This window comes from Giraffa tippelskirchi, chromosome 4, assembly GCF_054371585.1.
Source record: "Giraffa tippelskirchi isolate mGirTip1 chromosome 4, T2T-mGirTip1v1.2.pri, whole genome shotgun sequence".
Taxonomy (NCBI): domain Eukaryota; kingdom Metazoa; phylum Chordata; class Mammalia; order Artiodactyla; family Giraffidae; genus Giraffa; species Giraffa tippelskirchi.
In genome coordinates this window covers 103,595,711-103,618,101 of record NC_137278.1, presented here as the reverse complement: position 1 = coordinate 103,618,101, position 22,391 = coordinate 103,595,711, and the positions used below count along the sequence as shown (strand labels likewise).

The 22,391-nt window shown below is 38.5% G+C and overlaps 1 protein-coding gene across 1 annotated transcript in view; it reads left to right on the top strand.

Annotated features, from left to right (window-relative positions):
• TSPAN8 (tetraspanin 8) overlaps positions 1–16,961 on the top strand; it is an 89,444-nt gene extending 72,483 nt beyond the window's left edge. Inside the window, exon 9 of the mRNA XM_081483976.1 lies at positions 16,709–16,961. Coding sequence (XP_081340102.1) covers positions 16,709–16,780 — 72 coding nt within the window. The 3' untranslated portion in view covers positions 16,781–16,961. The remainder of the gene's footprint in view (positions 1–16,708) is intronic.
• Positions 16,962–22,391: the final 5,430 nt, after the last annotated feature.

Sequence of the window (22,391 nt, the reverse complement as noted above, 5' to 3'; positions counted from 1 at the left end):
AGATGTAGGATCTTGGCAGAGCCCTGGCCTGGGTTAGGCAGCCCAATTGTTTGCTTCCCTATTGATGACAATTGTAACTCTCCTCTGAGCAAGCCATTTCCCAGGAAAAATATACATACCAAAACCTACTTTTATTATCTGTTTCTTCTCACCACATCCATATGAAGTATATGCTATTACCATCCTTATTTTGTAGGTAAGGAAATATTCTTACAGTAGTTAGATAATTTTCCCAGAGCCAGACCATTAGGAACTGGCAGAACTGGGATTCAAACCTTGGCAATTGTCTCTCAAACCGTGTTGGTAGATCATGCTCTATTTGGCTTTCCTATTGTATTTCTATTAAAAAATGTGTCATATTTTATTATAATTACCTACCTGTTAATGTGTTTGCCTTTGTGAATATACTGCAGCTCCTTGAAGGCATTGATTGTTTCTTATTTGTCTTTATGTCCCTAGTATCTATCCCAGTGCTTGGCACATAGTAGGCACTCAATAAATTGTAGCTAAAAATAATCTTCCCAAGCCAGGATCGAATTCACAACTCTTATGTCTCCTGCATTGGCAGAAGGGTTCTTTACCACTAGCGCCACCTAGGAAGCCCCTAAAAATAATACGTAGTTTTATTGAGAGCTTATTATACACCTAAAAATATTCTAAGTACTTAGCATAGAGAAACTCATATAATCTGAGAACAATTTTCTTAGGTTAGTACTGAAATGGATCAGGGCCCCCATCTCTTCTGCCTACCTTTTGTCTGTGGAAAACTTTAGTCAAAGAATAAGTTTAATCAGAGAAATGAGAACATGTGTAAACAAAGGAAAACAGTCAAAGGAGTCCAAATAATAATAATGTAGTCACAAAGCAAAGTCAAGGAACTTTAGTTCCTTTTCAAGGGCTAGAGATAATATTCTAAGCCATATCCTGTGAGCTGTCTTTGGATACTGAAACCCCCACCAGGTGGAAGAAGCTAACTGCATGATGACCAGACTATAGCCATGACATGTGCTGTGTGCTCAGTCACTTCAGTTGCGTCCAACTCTTTGAGACCCTATGGACTGTAGCCTGCCTACAGGCTCCTCTGTTCATAGCGTTCTCCAGGCAAGAATATTAGAGTGGGTTGCCATGCCCTCCTCTAGGGAATCTTCCTGACCCAGGGATTGAACCTGCGTCTCCTGTGGCTCCTACATTGCAGGCAGATTCTTTACCGCTGAGCCACTGGGGAAGCCCCAGCCATGACATAAGCCCCCACAATTGCAAGAACTGGACTCAAGAAATGGAAAAAAACAGATGCTGGAACTAAGGATTAACTGTATCTAAAATAATCAAGATGATGCTGGTCAGACCACTGATGACTGATTTAAAGATGACTGTCAGAGCTGACTGTGCTGTTTCTGAATGTAGTTCCCGCCCTCTGTATATAAAAGCTCTTACCCTTTCCTTGTTGGTGGGAGGGAGTTGGTCTTTGGACAGACATCTGCCCCTCCCCTTACCCCAGTTGCTGTCATTCAAAATAAAGTAAACTTCCCTTTCCACAAACCTGGCCTCTTTATTGGCTTTTGAATGGTGAGCAGCAAGATCCCACTTTCAGTAATAATATTACTATCAGACCCATTTTACAGAGGAGGATACCAGGGCCTAATGAGATTAACTACTTTTCTTGGGTTATGCAGCTGATAAATGGAAGAGTAGTGGTTCAGACTAAGTGTCTCAAAACTTGTGCTCCTCATGTTATATTATTTTGCCCTACCTTACAGTGTTTTTGGAAGAAATAGACTAGGAAATGAATATACCTTTTGCATAGTTAGATACATATTAAGATAGTTATGGTAAATATTTTGTGGTATCAACAATACAAAGAACTGTGTCAGTCAGGGTAGGCACAGCTATTTCAAACAATGGAAATAGTCACATAATATGGGAACTGCTGTTTTAGTTAACTTGGGCTGCCACAACAAAATATCATAGACTGAGTGACTTAAACAGCAGAAATTAATAGTCTCACAATTCTGGAAGCTCAAGATCAAATTCTTGGCAGATGTGGTTCCTGGTGAGAGCTCTCTTCTAGCTTGCAATCGGCCACCTGTTTACTTTTTCTCACATGACAGCAAGAGAGAGTGCGCTCTCTAATGTCTCATCATCGAAGGGCACTAATCCTATCAGATTTTGGCTTCACTTTTACGATCTCATTTAACATTGTGCATGCACATTAAGGTGCTCCAGTCGTGTCTGACTTTTTGCAACCCCATGGACTGTAGCTTGCCAGGCTCCTCTGTCCATGGGTTTCTCCAGCAAGCATTCTGGAATGGATTACAATTTCCTACTCCAGGGGATCTTCCCAATCCAGGGTTCAGAACTGTTTCTCTTATGTCTCTTGCATTGGCAGGCAGGTTTTTTACCACTAGTGCCACCTGGGAAGCCCCCATTTAACCTTAATTACTTTGTTATTACAAATACAGCCACACTGAGGGTAAGGGTACAAACATACGAATTTGGGGTTGGAGGGGCATACAATTTAGTGCATAGCAACTGCTTGCACAAGTGGGTGATAGAAGAAGTAAGAAGTCAAATGGGATGGCAAGGCAAACCAGAGATTAAGAACAGTAGGATATTGCTACCACTTGTAGACCTAGAGGGATGGAGAAATTGTAACCAGAAGCCTGAATCTTGGGCCACCTGGTGGAAGATGGAACCATGGCAGGGACACAGGAAAAGAACTGTCTGGTAGGAGTAGGAGACATGAAGGTGACTCAGCAGCTGTTATCAGAACAGAGAAAGAGGGAAGTGCCCTGGTTTCTTTCCTCTTCCTCTCTCTAGTCTTCTGCCAGTGTCTTCCATTGGCTGACCTCACCGCAAAGCCAGAAAGCAAGGGAGCCTGGGAATTGTAGTTTCCACTGATACAAGCCTAATCTTTGCAAGGCAAGGATTGGACTGAGAAGACTGCCATAGCAATAGGAGATTTAAAAAGCAAGCACATGGGTGCTGAACTTTTTGAATAAGGGTATGAGAATTGTGGAAACGTCAGTTTTCGTTCCAATCCCAAAGAAAGGCAATGCCAAAGAATGCTCAAACTACCGCACAATTGCACTCATCTCACATGCTAGTAAAGTAATGCTCAAAATTCTCCAAGCCAGGCTTCAGCAATACGTGAACCGTGAACTTCCAGATGTTCAAGCTGGTTTTAGAAAAGGCAGAGGAACCAGAGATCAAATTGCCAATATCCACTGGATCATCAAAAAAGCAAGAGAGTTCCAGAAAAACATCTATTTCTGCTTTATAGACTATGCCAAAGCCTTTGACTGTGTGGATCACAATAAACCGTGGAAAATTCTGAAAGAGATGGGAATACCAGACCATCTGACCTGTCTCTTGAGAAACCTGTATGCAGGTCAGGAAGCAACAGTTAGAACTGGACGTGGAACAATAGACTGGTTCCAAATAGGAAAAGGAGTACGTCAAGGCTGTATATTGTCACCCTGCTTATTTAACTTATATGCAGAGTACATCATAAGAAACGCTGGGCTGGAAGAAACACAAGCTGGAATCAAGATTGCTGGGAGAACTATCAGTAACCTCAGATATGCGGATGACACCATCCTCATGGCAGAAAGTGAAGAAGAACTGAAGAGCCTCTTGATGAAAGTGAAAGAGGAGAGTGAAAAAGTTGGCTTAAAGCTCAACATTCAGAAAGCTAAGATCATGGCATCTGGTCCCATCACTTCATGGGAAATAGATGGGGAAACAGTGGAAACCGTGTCAGACTTTATTTTTTTGGGCTCCAGAATCACTGCTGATGGTGATTGCAGCCATGAAATTAAAAGATGCTTACTCCTTGGAAGGAAGGTTATGGCCAACCTAGATAGCATATTTAAAAGCATATTACTTTGCCAACAAAAGTCCATCTAGTCAAGGCTATGGTTTTTCCAGTGGTCATGTATGGATGTGTGAGTTGGATGGTGAAGAAAACTGAGCGCCGAAGAATTGATGCTTTTGAACTGTGGTGTTGGAGAAGAGTCTTGAGAGTCCCTTGGACTGCAAGGAGATCCAATCAATCCATCCTAAAAGAGATCAATCCTGGGTGTTCATTGGAAGGTCTGATGTTGAAGCTGAAACTCCAGTACTTTGGCCACCTCATGTGAAGTGTTGACTCATTGGAAAAGACCCTAATGCTGGGTAGGATTGGGTGCAGGAGGAGAAGGGGACGACAGAGGATGAGATGGTTGGATGGCATCACCGACTCGATGGACATGGGTTTGGGTAGACTCTGGGAGTTGGTGATGAACAGAGAGGCCAGGCGTGCTGCAATTCATGGGGTCGCAAAGAGTCGGACACGACTGAGCAACTGAACTGAACTGATAACTAAGATTAAAAATTTTCATGTGGAATTACACAAAGTTTCCTGTTTTTTTTCTGTTTCAATAAATATTCATTGTGTTTTAGAGACAGAGAGGACTTTAGAACAGTTGTTCTTAACTGGGGGCCATTTTCCCCTCAGGGCATAAATGCCTGAAGACATTTTTTGGCTGTCCCAACTGAGGTAGAAGGGGAGTGTTACTGGCATCTAGTGGGCAGAAGACAGGGTTGCTTCTAGACATTCTGCAGTGCATCTCTTTATCTACCATGTCTAATTGGTCCCTCTGCCTTGTTGATACTTTTATTCTGTCTTCTCCCTTCCTCTTTCCTTAGTCATGGCCCTGGTTCAAGTCACCATCATTTCTCTCTAAGATCATTGCAGATGAATTTTTCTACCTTTTACTGTCTTCAAATACGTTCCCCATTGTGCCACAGGAATAATATTCCTAAAATGCGGATGTTATCATGTTCCATTACACTCTCCCTAGTTTGGACATGACTACAAGTCTTTTGGTAAAAACTAATTCCCTTTTTCCCTGCTCATCTCCAGACACTGCTCCATTAGCAAGCCCATAAGCTTTCAACTTTCTTCTTCTGTTATCCTTTCATTTCTTTGCCATGCTGCTCCCTAATCCTGGAATGACCTCAGTACCCTTTGGTTGGATTCCTTCCAAAGTGAAGTGAAGTGAAAGTGGCTCAGTCATGTCCAACTCTTTGCAATTCCATGGACTATACAGTCCATGGAATTCTCCAGGCCAGAATACTGGAGTGGGTAGCCTTTCCCTTCTCTAGAGGATCATCCTAACCCAAGGATCGAACCCAGGTCTCCCACATTGCAGGCAAATTCTTTACCAGCTGAGCCACAAGGGAAGCCCAAGAATATTGGAGTGGGTAGCCTTTCCCTTCTCCAGTGCAACTTCTTGACCCAGGAATTGAACCGGGGTCTTCTGCATTGCAGGCAGATTCTTTACCACTGAGCTATCATGGAAGCCCACAGATTCCTTCCAAGGTCTGGCTCAAATGTCAGTGAAGCATTTCTGGATCTATCAGGACTGAATTAACTTTTCCATTCATCTGCCTTTTCCCATTGCACATTATATTTATATATCACTTACCTAGTTTTTTTGCCTTCTTTTTATTATAAGCTTATTGAGTATTCCCAAGTTCCAGAGTTGAATTTGTTCCCCAGACCCTGGCAAGGTACCTAGATTATACTAGAGGCTCAATATTAAAAAGCAGAGACGTTACTTTACCATCAAAGGTCCATTTAGTCAAAGCTATACTTTTTCCAGTAGTCATGTATGGATATGAGAGTTGGACTATAAAGAAAGCTGAGTGCTGAAGAATTGATGCTTTTGAACTGTGGTGTTGGAGAAGACTCTTGAGAGTCCCTTGGACTGCAAGGAGATCCAACCAGTCCATCTTAAAGGAAATCAGTCCTGAATATTCATTGGAAGGACTGATGTTGAAGCTGAAATTCCAATACTTTGGCCACCTGATGTGAAGAACCAATACATTGGAAAAGACCCTGATGCTGGGAAAGATTGAAGGCGGGAGGAGAAGGGGATGACAGAGGATGAGATGGTTGGATGACATCACCGACTCAAAGGACATGAGTTTGAGTAGGCTTCAGGAGTTGGTGATGGATAGGGAGGCCTGGTGTGCTGCAGTTCCTGGGGTCGCAAAGAGTCGGACATGACTGAGCTGAACTGAACTGAAGTATATATTGTCAGTAATAGCACCTGTCCATTTGAAGAAAATTATCCATCTTACTTTATAAAGATTTTGATATTTATCAATTTTATTTATAATTATAATAAAAACAGTTAATAATATAGTGCTTATTATATGTTAGGTAATGCTCTAAGGCAAGTGTCCCCAATCTCTGGGATCTAGTGCCTGATGACCTGAGGTGGAGCTAATGTAATAATAATAATAGAAATAAAGTGCACAATAAATGTAATGCACTTGAATCATCCTGAAACCATGCCCCAACCTGGTCCCTGGAAAAAGTGTTTCCCATGAAACCAGTCCCTTGTGCCAGAAAGGTTGGGGGCTGCTGCTCTAAAGAATTCACATATATTATTAAAAACTCATTCAATTCTCACAATTCCATTATTAAAATTATTATCCTCATTTTATAGATAAGGAAACTGAACCTCAAGGAGGTTTAGTAAGTTGCTTAAAATTAATGGAGCCAGGATTCAAATCCAGCTACCCTGGTTCCACAGTGTACATTCTTAAATTACAACACTATAGTATATCTCTTGGAAAACTGATTTGTTTAAGAAACAGAGTTTTAGATTCTTTCCAGAGTATTTACATTGCTGAGGGTAACAACTGACCATCAGAGTATGTTGACATATTACCACAAACTCAAATGAAGTGGTCTCCTTTCCTTCAGCCTTATGCTTTGTGAACACCCCCATCATAACATTTATCATTCTGTATTTCAATGTTCTGTTTCTGTGCCTGCTACTTTTATCTTATAGGGAACAACTGAGGCAATAAATGTATCTTTTAACTTTATGCCTTACCCACACATAGCATGGTACCTCCTGATGGATGCTTATGTAACTAATGTTTATTAAATGAAAGAATAAGATACAGTTTGTTTGCATTTTTAAAAACAATAAAGTTGCCATATACGTAAATGAAAGTTGACAGATCCTATGACTTACAACCAATTAACTTGATTCCAAAAGATACCTGGAGATTAAAATATCTTGTCCTCTGTCCTGAGAAGAGTTTGTTTAGTTGATCACTTTGATCTCCTCTTTCTTATAACAATGGATGGTGATTAAGAACTATAGAATCTGGCATCAGGTATGTCCAAGTTCCAATCATGGCTTCAATGTCTATTCGTTGAGTTATTTTGAACATGTTACTTACTTTCTCTGTGCCTCATCTGAAAACCAAGGAGATGGCTATTGTGAGATTAAATGAGGCAATCAATGCATACAAAATATTTAGAACGTATGCTACAGTAACTACTCAATAAGTGTTAGTAGCTATAATATCATCATTATAAGAATAAGTAGACCTAGCATTATCATTAAATACTCACTTACCAAGTTTTGGTTTTGATTATGAAGCTTTTTTACACTTCAAAGAAAGTTTGAAGCCATCATGGAATTCATCTTCAAAGATTTGAATTTTTGAAATGGATTTTGACACCAGCTCCTCCACAGAATGATACATTTGCTCAGACTCTTTTTCTAAGACTGCTATCCAGTGATCATGTTAAGTTACAGAACCAAGAAAACAAGGAAGGAATAATAGGCCAGGAATCGAGCTGCATGAAATGACAGACGGTGAATGAAAAGGGATGTAATCCAGGGCCCATCGTGATGTTAAACAGCATGCATCATGGATGCATGGAGAGAAACCTCAGTCAGCTTTGCTGGTAAGGTGAGACCTGAAGAAGTTGTGTCTATTTAATATGATCTGAGCTTCTGTTGTGGCAAAGCCAAGAGCAATAGCAAACCGAGATGAGCATGACGTTGCACCTGGCTCACGATACCTCCGAGAGTAATTTGTGACATTATTTCAAGTGATTCCAACAAAACATGTTGTTCTCTGAAGAAATTGCAATTTTGGAAAACAGGTTAGGGTCACAGTAACATTTGAAACAGAAATGGTTAGGAATGTCATAAACATGCAAGAAATCATTAATAAGTTCATACCTGGAAGCTGTAATAATTAGCAATCGAACCTCTTTTTTTCATAGCCTTATCTAGAGATAGGCAAGTCAAGAAAACTAAGCCAAATAAGTACTAAGAATTAAAATGAGTATCAAATGTGTATAATGAACATAAAGATGTGAAGACTACGTGACCTGGGAAAAGCACAGACTCATGGGTCTGGAAGCTGGAGCCGTCAGGCTGTGGGCCTGGCTTTGTGCAATGCTGGCTAAAATCCCAGTACCATTTTTATCCTCATTAATTACCCCCCATTGGTTAAAATTCTGGATTTTGGAAAGTACTTTCCAAAGATCTAAAGATCTAAAAATCCTTAGATAGAAAGAGCAAATTTCTGATGGAATAACCAACTTTCCTGGGCAGCATCCAGCCATAAAAAGTCTAAAAATATCTTGGAAACAGAAATATTCAAGACACATAAAGCAGACATGCTATTGCCTTATGCTCAGATTACTCTTATATATGATTATCCTATATCTTTATGGTTAAATGGTAGTAATGTGTGTCCTAGTTGAACAACTGAGAAAGGGGAAAGGGGAAAAAGAAAGAATGGTGCTGGGATTACAAGACTGCTAAGTCTCCAAAGAAAAATAGTTATTCAAATAAGCTTTTCTGAGGTGGTTGGATTAAACTGAAGTGTTGAATTACCTGTTGTGAAAAAAATGTTGGTAAAATAATTAAAATTCTTTTGGAAACTTACCCAATCATCCTAGGAAAAGGAAAGACCACATTATGCAGAGGTGGAAACTGGGACAGGCACCATCATCTATCTAGTAGACACCAGCTATTTGTCAGGTTAGAGGCTAGGCACTTTGCATACTTGATTCCAAGCTGATATCTCAGTACCAATGGCTGGCTCCAATCCCTTGAGATTTTGAATTAACTGATGTGCAGTGCAGTTGAAAATCATGTCCTTAGAGGAATTCAGTGAGAACCAGTTTCTGCTCCAAGTACCTTTTTTAAAAAAATTTTATTTATTTATATACTCAGCTGTGTCAGGTCTTAGTTGAGGCACAAGGGCTCTTCACTGAAGGACAGGGGTTTTTGGGTTGTGGACTACAGGCTCTAGAAGGTGGGCTCAGTTGCTCCGTATCCTGTGGCGACCTTAGTTACCTGACCAGAGAGCAAACCTGTGTCCCCTACATTGGAAGGTGAATTCTTAACCACTAGACCACCAGGGAAAGTGAAAGTTAGTTGCTCAGTATCTTTTTTGTGTGTTGTTGAATTCCAAAAATTTTGTCAAACATGTTTCCATCAGAGTACCTGTATCCACCTACAATATGCCCAGTAACTCCTAAATGTCACCTTGAAATATGCCCAGTAACTTCTAAATATTTTCTGCTCTTGAGCCTGTGGATAAGCTTTATAAATTCAACATTAGTTTTTCAGTGGGTTCCATCTCAGCCTTATTTCAGAGTGAAAGTCAGGGTAGCTGATCAAACATTATTGTGTCTTCTATTGTCTAGTGTGGAATGACTGCCTTCCTACAGAGTGGCTCTAATAATTCATAGCTATGATCTCCTTAGTGTTCGGTAGCATGTAAAGAACTTAAGAAACCTTGCATTGAAAGCAGCAAGCAGGGCACCCCTGGTGGCTCAGGGGTAAAGAATCCACCTGACAATTCAGGGGACGCGGGTTCGATCCCTGGCCCAGGAAGATCCCACATGCCTCAGAGCAACTAAGCCTTTGTACCACAGCTATTGAATCTGTGCTCTAGGGCCTGGGAGCTGCAACTAATGAGCCCACACCCCACAACCACTGAAGCCCGTGTGCTCTGAGGCCTGTGCACCACAACAAGAGAAACAACCACAATGAGAAGCCCATGTACCACAACTAGAGAATAGCCACAACTGGAGAAAATCCCTGCAGCAAGGAAGACCCCGCAGAGTGAAAAATAAATAAATAATAATGAAGGAAGCAGCAAACATTATTCTGTTCTTCTACTGTCTACCATGAAATGACTGTCTTCTCTTTAGACTTGAATCTTTGTCTCAGGTGTACCTGTGGAGTAAGCACAGCAGCCTGTGTTATAAAACCTCCACCATCTGGCTTAGGATGGGCTGATGGCAAACATCTTTCCTGAGATCTGCACTGCACCTCCTCAGGCCACGCCAGGTCCTACCACCCCGTGCCTTTGCTGAGGCCTCCATGGTCCAAAGACTTGTCCTGCCTCTATGAAACAGCCACTAACCTGTGGACAATATTGCCAAAAGTGGTACCCACCTTGCCAAGGTCAAGCTGCAGCAGTTAAATTCCAGTCATGCCATAGTAAAAACCCTCTTAGCATACTGTAAGTAGGGTTTTATGAACTGCCAAAGGAGCATTCCCTCCCCACACATTCAAATCCATGGCCCATGAATCCAAGCCTTACAAGAAAACTTTTAATGTGTCATTTGGGTCTATAAATTCTACTCCCAGTTTTATTTCTCAGTGTTCAAAGCACATACACCAAAAGTTGGGTTTGAGATAACATTTCCCAAACTAAAATCCAGCCATGAAGTAAGCTGAGATGAATGTTGGCTTCTAAAGAGGAAAAGGAGGAGTTAAGCCAAGGAGGCCCAGTGTATTATTTTCTAATTTACCACCATATGAATCACTCTACCATCTCTGCAGAGGGGATGGCAGTAGGATAGCTTGATGTTGAAGAGAGGCTGGGGATGGCATGCAGAGAGCCCTCCAGAGTTAAACTAACAAGGGTCCCTAAATATGAAAGAAATATCAGATATGGGGAAGAAACACTTCTCCATAACAGTGCTCATTTGAAAGAAACTTTTTATTTATTTAAAAATTTTATTTATTTTTTAGGTTTAAAGCCTTTGTTTCCAGTTTTATTGAGATATAATTGACATACAGCCTTGTATAAGTTGAAAGAGTATTTATTTTAAAATTGTATTGTTTTACCATCTACTCAAAGAATGGTATATTTTTTTTTTTAAAAAAACCTACAAGTGTAAGTTTTTTTTTCCCCCAAACTTTAAACTTTTTATTTTGTATTGGAGTATAGCCGATTAACAATGTTGTGGTAGTTTCAGGTGAACAATGAAGGGACTCAGCCATACATATACATGTATCCATTCTCCCCCAAACTCCCCTCCCATCCAGGCTGCCTCATGACATTGAGCAGAGATCCACTGAGCATAGGGCTACACAGTAGTTCCTTGTTGGTTATCCACTTTAAATATGGCAGTGTCTATATGACCTTCCCAAAGTCCCTACAAATGTGAGGTTTATAAAGCAAGTCTACAAATTCTCTACTACTCCTTTCTCCAAATGTAAAGTCCAATTGTGCTCCCCTTGATTGTGGGGATGTAGTGACTCACTCTAATGAATAAAAAGCTGTAGAAGTGATAGTGTGTGACTTCCGGAAGCAGATTGTAAAAAGCATTGTGGCTTCCTCTTTGCCCTTGAACTATCTGGAAGAAGCCAGGTGCTAGATTGTGAGGACACTCAAGCATCCCTCTGGAGACATCTGTTGGTGAGGAACTGAGGCCTCTCACCAACAGTCTGTGCGTGAACCTTCTTAGAAGCAGATCCCTCAGCCCCATCCAGCCTTTAGATGACTATTGCGTTCAAGCTTAACTTTCTTGATGAGAGATCCTGAACCAGAACTATCTAGCTAAGCCTTTTGCCAATTTCTAGCCCAAAGAAATTATATAATAATTATTCATTGCTCTTTTAAGTACTTTGTTAGCCAAAAAATCAGTAAGTGTACAGCTCAAAGAATTTTCAGAAACTGAACACCCTAGTACTCAGATTGGGACACAGAACTTTACTCCACCACTCCCATTAATTCAGAAGCCCCCTCTTTGCTCCTTTTGAGTCATCAACCTGAAGGTGATGCTGTTAGTGACTTCTAACAGCATACTTCATCTTTCCCTTTTTTGTACTTGATATAAATGGAATTTATCAGTATATACTAATTTGTGTCCGTCTTTTATCACTCCATATTATGTTTATGAAATTTCGTCACACTTTTTAGTGTAGTTGTAGATGATTACTTTTCATTGCTTTATACTTTTCCATTGTATACATACAAAATTATTTATCAAAAAGCATATATTATTTATTAATTTTATTTAATAATTTTTACAGCTACTTTTTAAAATAAAGTTTTATGCTCGGAAATGTAGCTGCCTGTAATCACCACTTTCTTTCCCATCTGGAGAGGGAAAGGTTTTCTGTTAGTTTTTGATTCGGACAGATCCGACTTTGATATTTAATTTGGTCAGTTCCTTTGTGTGTGTATGTGTGTGCTTTTGATCAAGTTAATGAAACACACACACACATAAATCTACACATGAATGTATATAGTGTACAAATATTTAATATACAAAGGGAATAATGAGAAAAATCATATAATTATCTCCATAGACACCAAAAAATACCTTGAGTAAAGTTAAATGCCCTTTCCTAAAAAAAAACAGAACATAATAAAATAGAAATCTGTTGATATTCCCTTAGCTGGTTCCCTCAGTTCAATATCTTACTTAATGAAGAAACTCAAGAAAATCAATGCCAAAGCTAACATACTCATAACATATTTGCAGAGGAAACAGACTATAAAATGTGAGAATAGAGAAACCATTAGTCTTCATATTAACAAACAATATGTGGTTAAAGGGGCTTCCCAGGTGGCTCAGTGGTACAGAATCCACCTCCTGTAATGCAGGAGACATGGGTTTGATCCCTGGATGAGGAAGATACCCTAGAGAAGCAAATGGCAACCTACTCAAGTATTCTTGCCTGGGAAATCCCACAGACAGAGAAGCCTGGCAGGCCACAGTCCATGGGATTGCAAAAGAGATGGATACGACTTAGAAACTAAACAACAACAATAGCAAATGTGGTTAAAAGATAGAGTGAAAGATTGCATTTATAATAGAAACAAAAAAGATAAAATACTTAAGGATAAATTTCACATGAAATGTTTAAAATCTGTATAAAGAAAACTTGAAAATGCTTAAAAAATACAAATAAGGCTTGAAAAATTAGATAACTCTTGTTCTTGGAGTAGAAGATTCAATATCATAATTATGTCAATTACCTCATTAGTATGCACATTTAATGCAATCTGAATACAAATATCAAAAAACACTTTTTTGAAGCTAGATGAATTAGTCTAAAATTCATATGCAAAAAATAAGTATGCAGCAAAATGAAGAGTAATAATTAAAACAACTGATATTATGACACAAATAGAATAGAAATTCCATAAACACCCTGAAGTTCATCTGACTAGTTTATGGTAAAGGTGGCATCTCAAACCACTATGGGAAAAAATGAGTTTTAGTAAATTATGTTGGAGCAATTGGACAACACTTGATAAAGAATAAAACTATATCTTCACTTCACACTATACCATAATAATTCTAAGTGAATCTTAAACAAGAAAGCATAAACAGCAAAAGAAGCATTCCATTCTTTAATAATCTAGAAGTAAAGAAATTTTTAAAAACTATTTCATAAAATACAGAAGCATCTGTAATACATCTAATTACATGAAAGTAAAAAATTTTGGCCTGAGATATACCCATACTGTTGTCTATGTAAGAAGTAGTATAAAAAAGGGAGCCACTATTAAAGTCAAAAGATGAAGAATAAGTTGGAGAAAATATTTACAACTTTAAAGTGCTATTGCTGGGAGAAATATCAATAACCTCAGATATGCAGATGACACCAACCTTACGGCAGAAAGTGAAGAAGAACTTAAGAGCCTCTTGATGAAAGTGAAAGAGGGGAGTGAAAAAGTTGGCTTAAAGCTCAACATTCAGAAAACTAAGATCATGGCATCCGGTCCCATCACTTCATGGCCAATAGATGGGGAAACAGTGGAAACAGTGGCAGACTTAATTTTGGGGGGCTCCAAAATCACTGCAGATGGTGACTGCAGCCATGAAATTAAAAGACGCTTAGTCCTTGGAAGGAAGTTATGACCAACCTAGACAGCATATTAAAAAGCAGAGACATTACTCTGTCAACAAAGGCCCATCTAGTCAAGGCTATGGTTTTTCCAGTAGTCGCGTATGGATGAGAGAGTTGGACTATAAAGAAAGCTGAGCGCTGAAGAATTGATGCTTTTGAACTGTGGTGTTGGAGAAGACTCTTGAGAGTCTTGCAAGGAGACCTTGCAAGAGACAAGGAGATCTTGCAAGAGACAAGGAGATCTAACCAGCCCCTCCTAAAGGAGATCAGTCCCGAGTGTTCATTGGAAGGACTGATGTTGAAGCTGAAACTGCAATACTTTGGCCACCTGATGTGAAGGACTGACTCATTTGAAAAGACCCTGATGCTGGGAAAGATTGAGGGCAGGAGGAGAAGTGAATGACAGAGGAAGAGATGGTTGGATGGCATCACCGACTCAATGGACATGAGTTTGAGTGGACTTCGGGAATTGGTGATGGACAGGGAGGCCTGGCGTGCAGCAGTCCATGGGGTCACAAAGAGTCGGACACGACTGAGCGGCTGAACTGAACTGAAAAGTGCTAATTTCCATTATATGTAAAGAGCTACTTACAATCAAGAGGAAAAAGATCAAGCATCCAATAGAAAAGTTGGCAAAAACATGAAGACACTTTATAGAAAAAGAAAAATAAATAACTGAAAATAAGAGAACTATAAATTAAACTGCTCTAAGAAATCATTCCTCACCTTGCAGGTTGACAAATATCTGAAAACTTTAATGATGTGTTTTGTTGGCAGCACTAAAAAAATAGGCCCTTTTATATAATGTTGTAGGCTTGCAAAAATGTCTAACCTCTGCAGATGGGAATTTAGAAATATCTGACAAAGCTACATCTCTGATTAACCTTTGATCTTGTAGTCTCAACATTTAGGAATTACCTTGTAGTTCCACACTCACAAATGTGAAACGGTATGCACAAAGCTTATGCGTTGGTGTTATTTGCAATAGCAAAAGACTGGGGGTCCAAATAAAGGAGATGGGTTAAATAAACTATGGTCCACTTATGAAGTACTATGCAGTTGTAAGGAAAGAATGAAGAAGATCTCTGTGAGCTGATTCCTGGCTATGAATTGATTTCCAGGCTATCTTGTTAAGGGAAAATCAATGTGTATTGCAATATCATACTTCTGTGTATAAGAAATAAAGAGATATAGGGATATGTATACATATTCACTCATTTGTGGAAAAGGAGACCAAAGGATAAAATAGAAATTAATGAAAATGATTGCCCATAGAGGGAGCATGGAAGGGAAGTGGAGGTAAAAGAATTAGAATGAGAGTTCTCTGAACATATCCCCTCAAAGGTATGTTCTTTTGACTTTTTAAGATGGTTTCACACTGTGTATTTTTTCTATATTATGTGTTATTTAATTTTTAAAAAGAGTTTTATTTTTGAAAATACACTAAATAGAACTATTTTGTAGATCAATAACTAAAGGGAAACCAGTTTTGGGCTTCCCATGTGGCTCAGCTGGTAAAGAATCCACCTGCAGTGTGGGAGACTGGATTCAATTCCTGGGTTGGGAAGTTCCCCTGGAGAAGGGAAAGGCTGTCCACTCCAGTATTCTGGTCTGGAGGATTCCATGGACTGCATAGTCTATGGGGTCACAAACAGTCGGATACGACTGAGCAACTTTCACTTCACTTCAGTTTATAGGTTAATAAATACATGTTTAAAGATTACAATTTTAATTTTCTCCTTGCCTCTTTCATCTCACACTGTAATATGTCCTGCTTCAGATATTAAATTATCAAATCATCTTTCTTCTATGATTGTTATTTTATGTGTGTCTACATATATACATACATATATATATGTATATATATATATAGCCTTCTCAGCATAGCTTCCACATAACTGAATCTCTTATAGCTCCCTGCTTTTAACTCTCTGAGCTATACTATAAAATCTTAGATTTATCTTCCAATTCAATAATTCTTTCCCTGGGTCCTCTCCCTATGTTGTCTCATAAAAAATAAAATTAAAAATCCTGAATCACTAAAGTAAATATTTTTTCCTCTTCCTTTAAAATATGCAAAGTGTATATTTTCTAAAAATATAAAGTTATAGAATTAGCCAAGCATACAAAAATGAAATTTTAATTTTAAATGAAAGTCATTTTTAGATATTATATTCTTGCTGAATTGCATGGAGTTTATTTGCTACCTCAATGAACAATTATCCCTCAAACATAGTCATTTTATGACTGTTTAGAATTATTTATAAAGCTAAGTTACAGGTCAAGTAAAAATTTCCACAAACTGCTCTATCATGGTCCATTTATTACCATCCTCTAGGAACTTGACCCTTTGAGAGGGGATAAAAAGCTCAGGAAATAATAATAATTCCATTAATTCCCTTAGTAGTCTTATCAATGGGTGGCGTCAGATGAAAAGACAAGCTAATATTTTTAAGAATTGAAACATTATGCTCTGACTCACAACGGAAATGCAAGACTATAGGGATCCTCTTGGACATAATTGTGAAATCAGAAATCTCATTCTTCTGTTGGAAATCTCATTCATCTGCACTGCTCTACATTCTCTTTCAGAACACTTTCTCCAATGCCCTTTCCCCCACTATTCTCTTTACCCTGTAGCTGTACACCTGTACACTTAGAGCTTGTGTCTGCTGTTTTAGCCTTATGTACATTTTTTGCTTTTAATTGACTGTTATTTTTTGTCTTTTAAGGTGTCAGAAAAGAAAGCTGGGAACTCTACAAAGTGGAATGAGTACTTGACTGAGACCCAGACAAACGAATAGTTAGTGTTATTGGCATCATGCTTAAAAGGAGGTATTTTGGGGCTGGAAGACATGCTCACATTCCATAACATATTGACTTTCTTCTTACTTATTCATAAGTTAAAGCATACATTAATGAATGATAAAAATAGTAAATAAATGTTAAGTAAATATATACTCACTGGGCAGCCAGCTAAAATCAGTTTGTATGGATATTTTGCTTAATTAGCATTCTATATAATTAGGATGAAAATAGAATCAAGCTAGGCAGGAGGCTTACTCTTCTTATGATCACAATAATAGATATTTTAAGCATTTATTTTAAATAATTAAAATTTAAAGTGCTTTTAAGGATGTAGTATAATGGAGTAAACATTTAACTCCATTTGGCAAAAATTAGAAAGATGCTGCTGCTGTGACATCATTTAATGAACATATAATCTGAACAATATTTGGCAAGGAGAAATCGTCAGGCTATGAGCATATAAAGCCTCAGCTGGGGAGAGTTATCTTTTAGATTCTTTTTATCCTCCTATTACTTGAGTGAAAGCTTGGGCTGGGAAGCAGTCAGTCATGCACAATCAAGATGAGAAATGTGAGCTGTGCTCTGAAAGTGAGTTCTGTCTAGTAGCTGAGGAAGTCATGTGTAGTCTCCTGCAAATACTGGGAGCTCACTGAATGGGCTAGTGCTGGAGTAATTCATGTAAACGTGGCCCAGAGGAATGATAACTCTAAAACAACCGGCATACCACTCTGTTGGTCTGAGACAAAGGCAATAATAAAAGCAAGTGTCTAATAGTTTCTATTGTCATGTTCCCTGAACTCATGGTTTGTTTTGTCCTCAAACCTCATCATTTTAATCATATTCTCCAAGGGGGTGGCCAAAGTGATCTTTTGAAAATATAAATCAGATCATGTCACTTCTGTGCTTAACCCTCTCCCCTCCCACCCCATCCATGGCTTTCCATTGCACCTTGAATAAAATCCAAAGTTCCTTAAGGTTCTATATGACCTGGGTCCTGCACGCTGTACAAACATCAGCTGTGACCTTTGATGAGAGTCCTCCAGCCTTTTTTTTTCCTCCAAGTCTCCAGTGCTAGAATAGTCCCAGGGCATAGTTGGTAGTCAATACACAATTGTTGAGTAATTGAATGAACGAATGGTTCAGAGTAGCTGTTATCAAAATTGGCAACACATTTGAATCACCAAGAAAACTTTAAAAAGTGAAAACTTCTGAAACCCATACCTAGACTGCCTGGTTTACTTTCTGTTGTGGAGTGAGGCATTGATATTTTTTAGAGTTTCTCCAATGATACTGATGTCAGGAAGCATTTGGCAGGAGGCTTCCTGTGTGCTGTTTTCTGATCTGTCATGATTCCTATGTCCCTTATTAATTCTTGAATATTCAAGATTTAAGAGGAGATGGCAAACCTCTCCCAGGGATTGAGGAATGCATACATTTCCTTCCTTAGCTTTTCCATAAGGTGAAAAGTAACTATTTACAACCTTCTTCCTTTTTGATATGGGAAGTGATTATTTACAACCCCCTCTCTTTGAGATGGATTCTAGCCTCATGTTTCCTGGATGATTTGTAAGATTTTTGATCCTTATCTTTGCTGAAAAAGCTATCTTGTAAGACAGTGTATATATGCCCACATTATGTTGAATAAATTCCATTTTTCCATCTACATTTTTCCATTTTTCCATGGGTCCCCGTGTCTTTCTTTTTTTTTTTTTAATTGAATTAAAATTTTTTTTGTACATGTATTATATATTTATTCAAATTCTTTTCCCTTATAGGATATTACAAAATTTTGAGTGTAGATCCCTGTGATATACAGTAGTACTTGTTGGTTATTTTTTTTTTTTAATAAATTTATTTATTTTAGTTTGGGGCTAACTACTTTACAATATTGTAGTGGTTTTTGCCACACACCGACATGAACCAGCCATGGGTCCACATGCGCCCCCCATCCTGAAGCCCCCTCCAACCCCCCTCCCCATCCCATCCCCCTGGGCCATCCCACTGCCCCAGCCCTGAGCACCTGTCCCATGCATCGAACCTGGAATGGATATCGCAGCACTGTTTGCAATAGCCAGGACATGGAAGCAACCTAGATGTCCATCAGAAGATGAATGGATAAGGAAGCTGTGGTACATACACACTATGGAATATTACTCAGCCATTAAAAAGAATACATTTGAATCAGTTCTATTGAGATGGATGAAACTGGAGCCCATTATACAGAGTGAAGTAAGCCAGAAAGAAAAACACCAATACAGTATACTAATGCATATATATGGAATTTGAAAGATGGTAATGATAACCCTATATGCGAGACAGAATAAGAGACACAGATGCATAGAACAGTCTTATGGACTCTGAGGGAGAAGGTGCGGGTGGGACATTCTGGGAGAATAGCATTGAAACATGTATATTGTCATGTGTGAAGTGGAACACCATTCCAGGTTCGTGTCTTTCTTTATCTCTCTCTCTCTCTCTCTCCTTCAGGCTAGTTCTCTGGCGTGCAGAGGCTCACTGTGTTTACTTACCTGCACAGGCTTTCAAGACCTCCTCGAGAGGGCGCCCTGTGCCTACGTAAACGGCGCAAATCCTTTGTCTAGGATTTTATTGGCTTTCTGCGTAAACCAGGGAATATCAGCCTCTTTCCTTTACTTTCTTATCGTCGACTCCATACCACCAGGTTCCGGTCCATTAAAGGACCCCAACACTGATATACAGGTAGAAATGAGAAACAGTGACCAGGAGGAAATAATAACTGTTAATAAATTAATAACATGGCTTGATCAGAACCTAAACTCTCCCCATCTATCACCATCATATAACCCTACATAATCTCAAAAAATAAATATTTCTTTATTTATTGTTACAAGAATTTGCTAGATTTCAAGTCACTAGTAGATGCTGACTGTAATGATACAATAAACTTTGGTTTAATTTTATTTGTTCTGCCCTAGAATCACTAGGTTAGGTTCCTGGAAATTTCTGACATGGAAAAGGAAGGGCCATTTGAATCTGATTTCACACACTACAGCTTTGCTGATTAAAAATATATGGGTCTCAGTCAAAGGTGTCGTCATGTTGACTACAAGACTTGCAAACAAACCCCAGCACCCAGACAGATCTGAAGTTCAAAGCTTATTTAGACTGGGAACACTTATTAAAGAAAATGTCATCTGTGCTCAGAATAATGGCTTGTAAATCTTCCAGCATTATTTTCCACCTAATCGGATTCGTCTTCTACAGAGCAAACTCAAAGAAGGAAACCTGGAAATTTTGGCCTGGTATGTACACAGAGACCAGATGGCTGACAGGTACTGAGCTGGCTTTTGTAGTAGGCTACGCTGAATGAAAAAGACAAGTCTCTGTAAGATGACAATAAATTCCCCAAATGGCCTGTGTGAAATCTTTAAAGGTTGAAGATAAAGGTTTTAGGTTACGTTGTCCTTAATAAGAAAGGGGGATAAATGGAGCCAGGTGAGCTGCTATTTCAGGCCTGAGCAGAGCTGTCTTCTGAAACTGTGAACATTACAAAAGAAATTGGATGGAGTTTGGAGGCAGTAAATTAGTGTAGGGTCTACGTTGGAAGCACAGATGCTTTCTATCTACTTGCAAGGATCCTTTTGAAGGTGAGAAGCTGAGGTCTCAGTTAGAGAGGATCAACCCTCAAAAGATTCTTTTAACTATTGAAAATGGAGAGGTCTTTTCTTTCCTAGACAGGAAGACACTAAAACAAACTGATTTTTCTTTCCTTGTTCCTTTCTTACACTCAAATCCTAATCCCACTACAGGTCCACGATCATGAGTCCCAATTTCCAAATCCAAAAAATTCTTGAAAATGAGTTGTTTTCATAATTCATTTTATTACAAAACTTGTCCTGAATTGACATGAAGCTATTAATAGTCTTTATTATACTGAGTGTGGCTATTCATGTATTTCACTGAAGTCATAATCATATAACTGATTGTGTGTTTCCTGACTTCCCTAGGGATGGTACTCTGTATATGATTCTTATTACCTTTTCCAAATCTGAAAGACATGAATCCTAAAGTATATCTGGCTTAAGTGAGGAATAGGCCCAAACTCATGAATTTACATGAATTGAAACGCTCCCTAAGGTTGATGGATTGGAGATGCCCCACCTGATACTTTTATTTTTACCATGCCAAAAAGTGGCCATAGCTATGGCTGTTAACAGGGATACATACCTCTAAGGTAGTCTGAACAGAGCAGAAAGACTCTTTTACAAGTTAAATGGTTTTTAATCAACAAAACAAAAGGCAGCATCTAGTCATATATCCTGAAGGTTCTTTTTTGCACTCTTGAGCTGGTAAAAGTGGAGTCAAATATGAATTTTTACCTTAAAAAAAATTATTATTCTTTTGGCAGCCTTCAAGCCAAACCCTGAGTGCTGATTGTGATAAGATTTGTGTAAACATCACAGAGATAAAAGAATTGGTCAACTGAACTGAGTTTGAGCTGGGCTTGGGTAATTATTTTGGACTGATATGTAACAGATTAATTTGGACTAGATTTATTACAAGTTCCTTTCCGATGAAGTAGTCAAAGTTGGAAAAAAACGAGTCGATTGCTTTGAGTTTTGCCTATTTGGAGTCAGTTAGGCAATTTTATATGTCTGAAGACAATTAATAAGAATTTCACCTAATTCAGAGGCCTTAATATGAAGAAAACACATACTCACACACAAAGTCAATTATGTGAATGGAATTTTTGAATGTACTGAATTCAGCTGTAATATCTGAGACAAGAACAAATACACTGACATTTTTTTTTATCCTGGCTCAATTGTTGGTTAGAATATTGACAGTTGGTGGTTGACCACTGTGGATGATAGTTCTCCAAAAATATGAGCAGGAAACTGTAATTTATGATAAGAAGATTATTGGGTTCAGGATCTCCTTGGAGTGTGTTTGTTGTTAGGATGTTCACTACAAAGACTTTTTTTTTTATGGGTAATGTGTTGAAAACTACAGCAAGCTTACAGATGGTATAAATTTCTTTCCCTACACCCCAACTGTAATCCTGGGAAACATTGCCTTGAATTATTGCTCCTTTGGAATAATATAGACATCCTAAAAACTCTTGACTGGAAAGATTTTTGGAGATCACCTACCAATCTCTATGTTTTTCAGGTGAGGCAATGAAGAGTACTTATCATTTTGCCTGTTATATACTGAGATGATGAAATCCCAGGAAACAAAGTGAATGTCAATGTAACCTGTATGTTCTTCTAGTCTACTTGGAGTCCAGTTTAGAAAGCTCTCTGTTTTAGGCATCATGGAAAAGGAAGACTTTATATTTAATTAATCTGTTTATTATGGGAAAGTTTCCCATATCCCGTAGTAAGACTTGAATAGGTTGATCATTAAAAGTATACAGTATAATCTTTTTAGAGAATGCAGAAGTTTCTGTAGGACTGTATTTGGTGTATTTTGCCAAGTCTTTTGACTTACATGTTTTCTTTAAAGGTTCCTCCAACTTTCAGAAGTGAATAAAATAGATGTTATTATTATTACCTATGTTGTGCAGATGAGAAAAACATAGATAGTGTTTTAAGTCTGTTGACTTAACTAAATAGCTTACTGGAG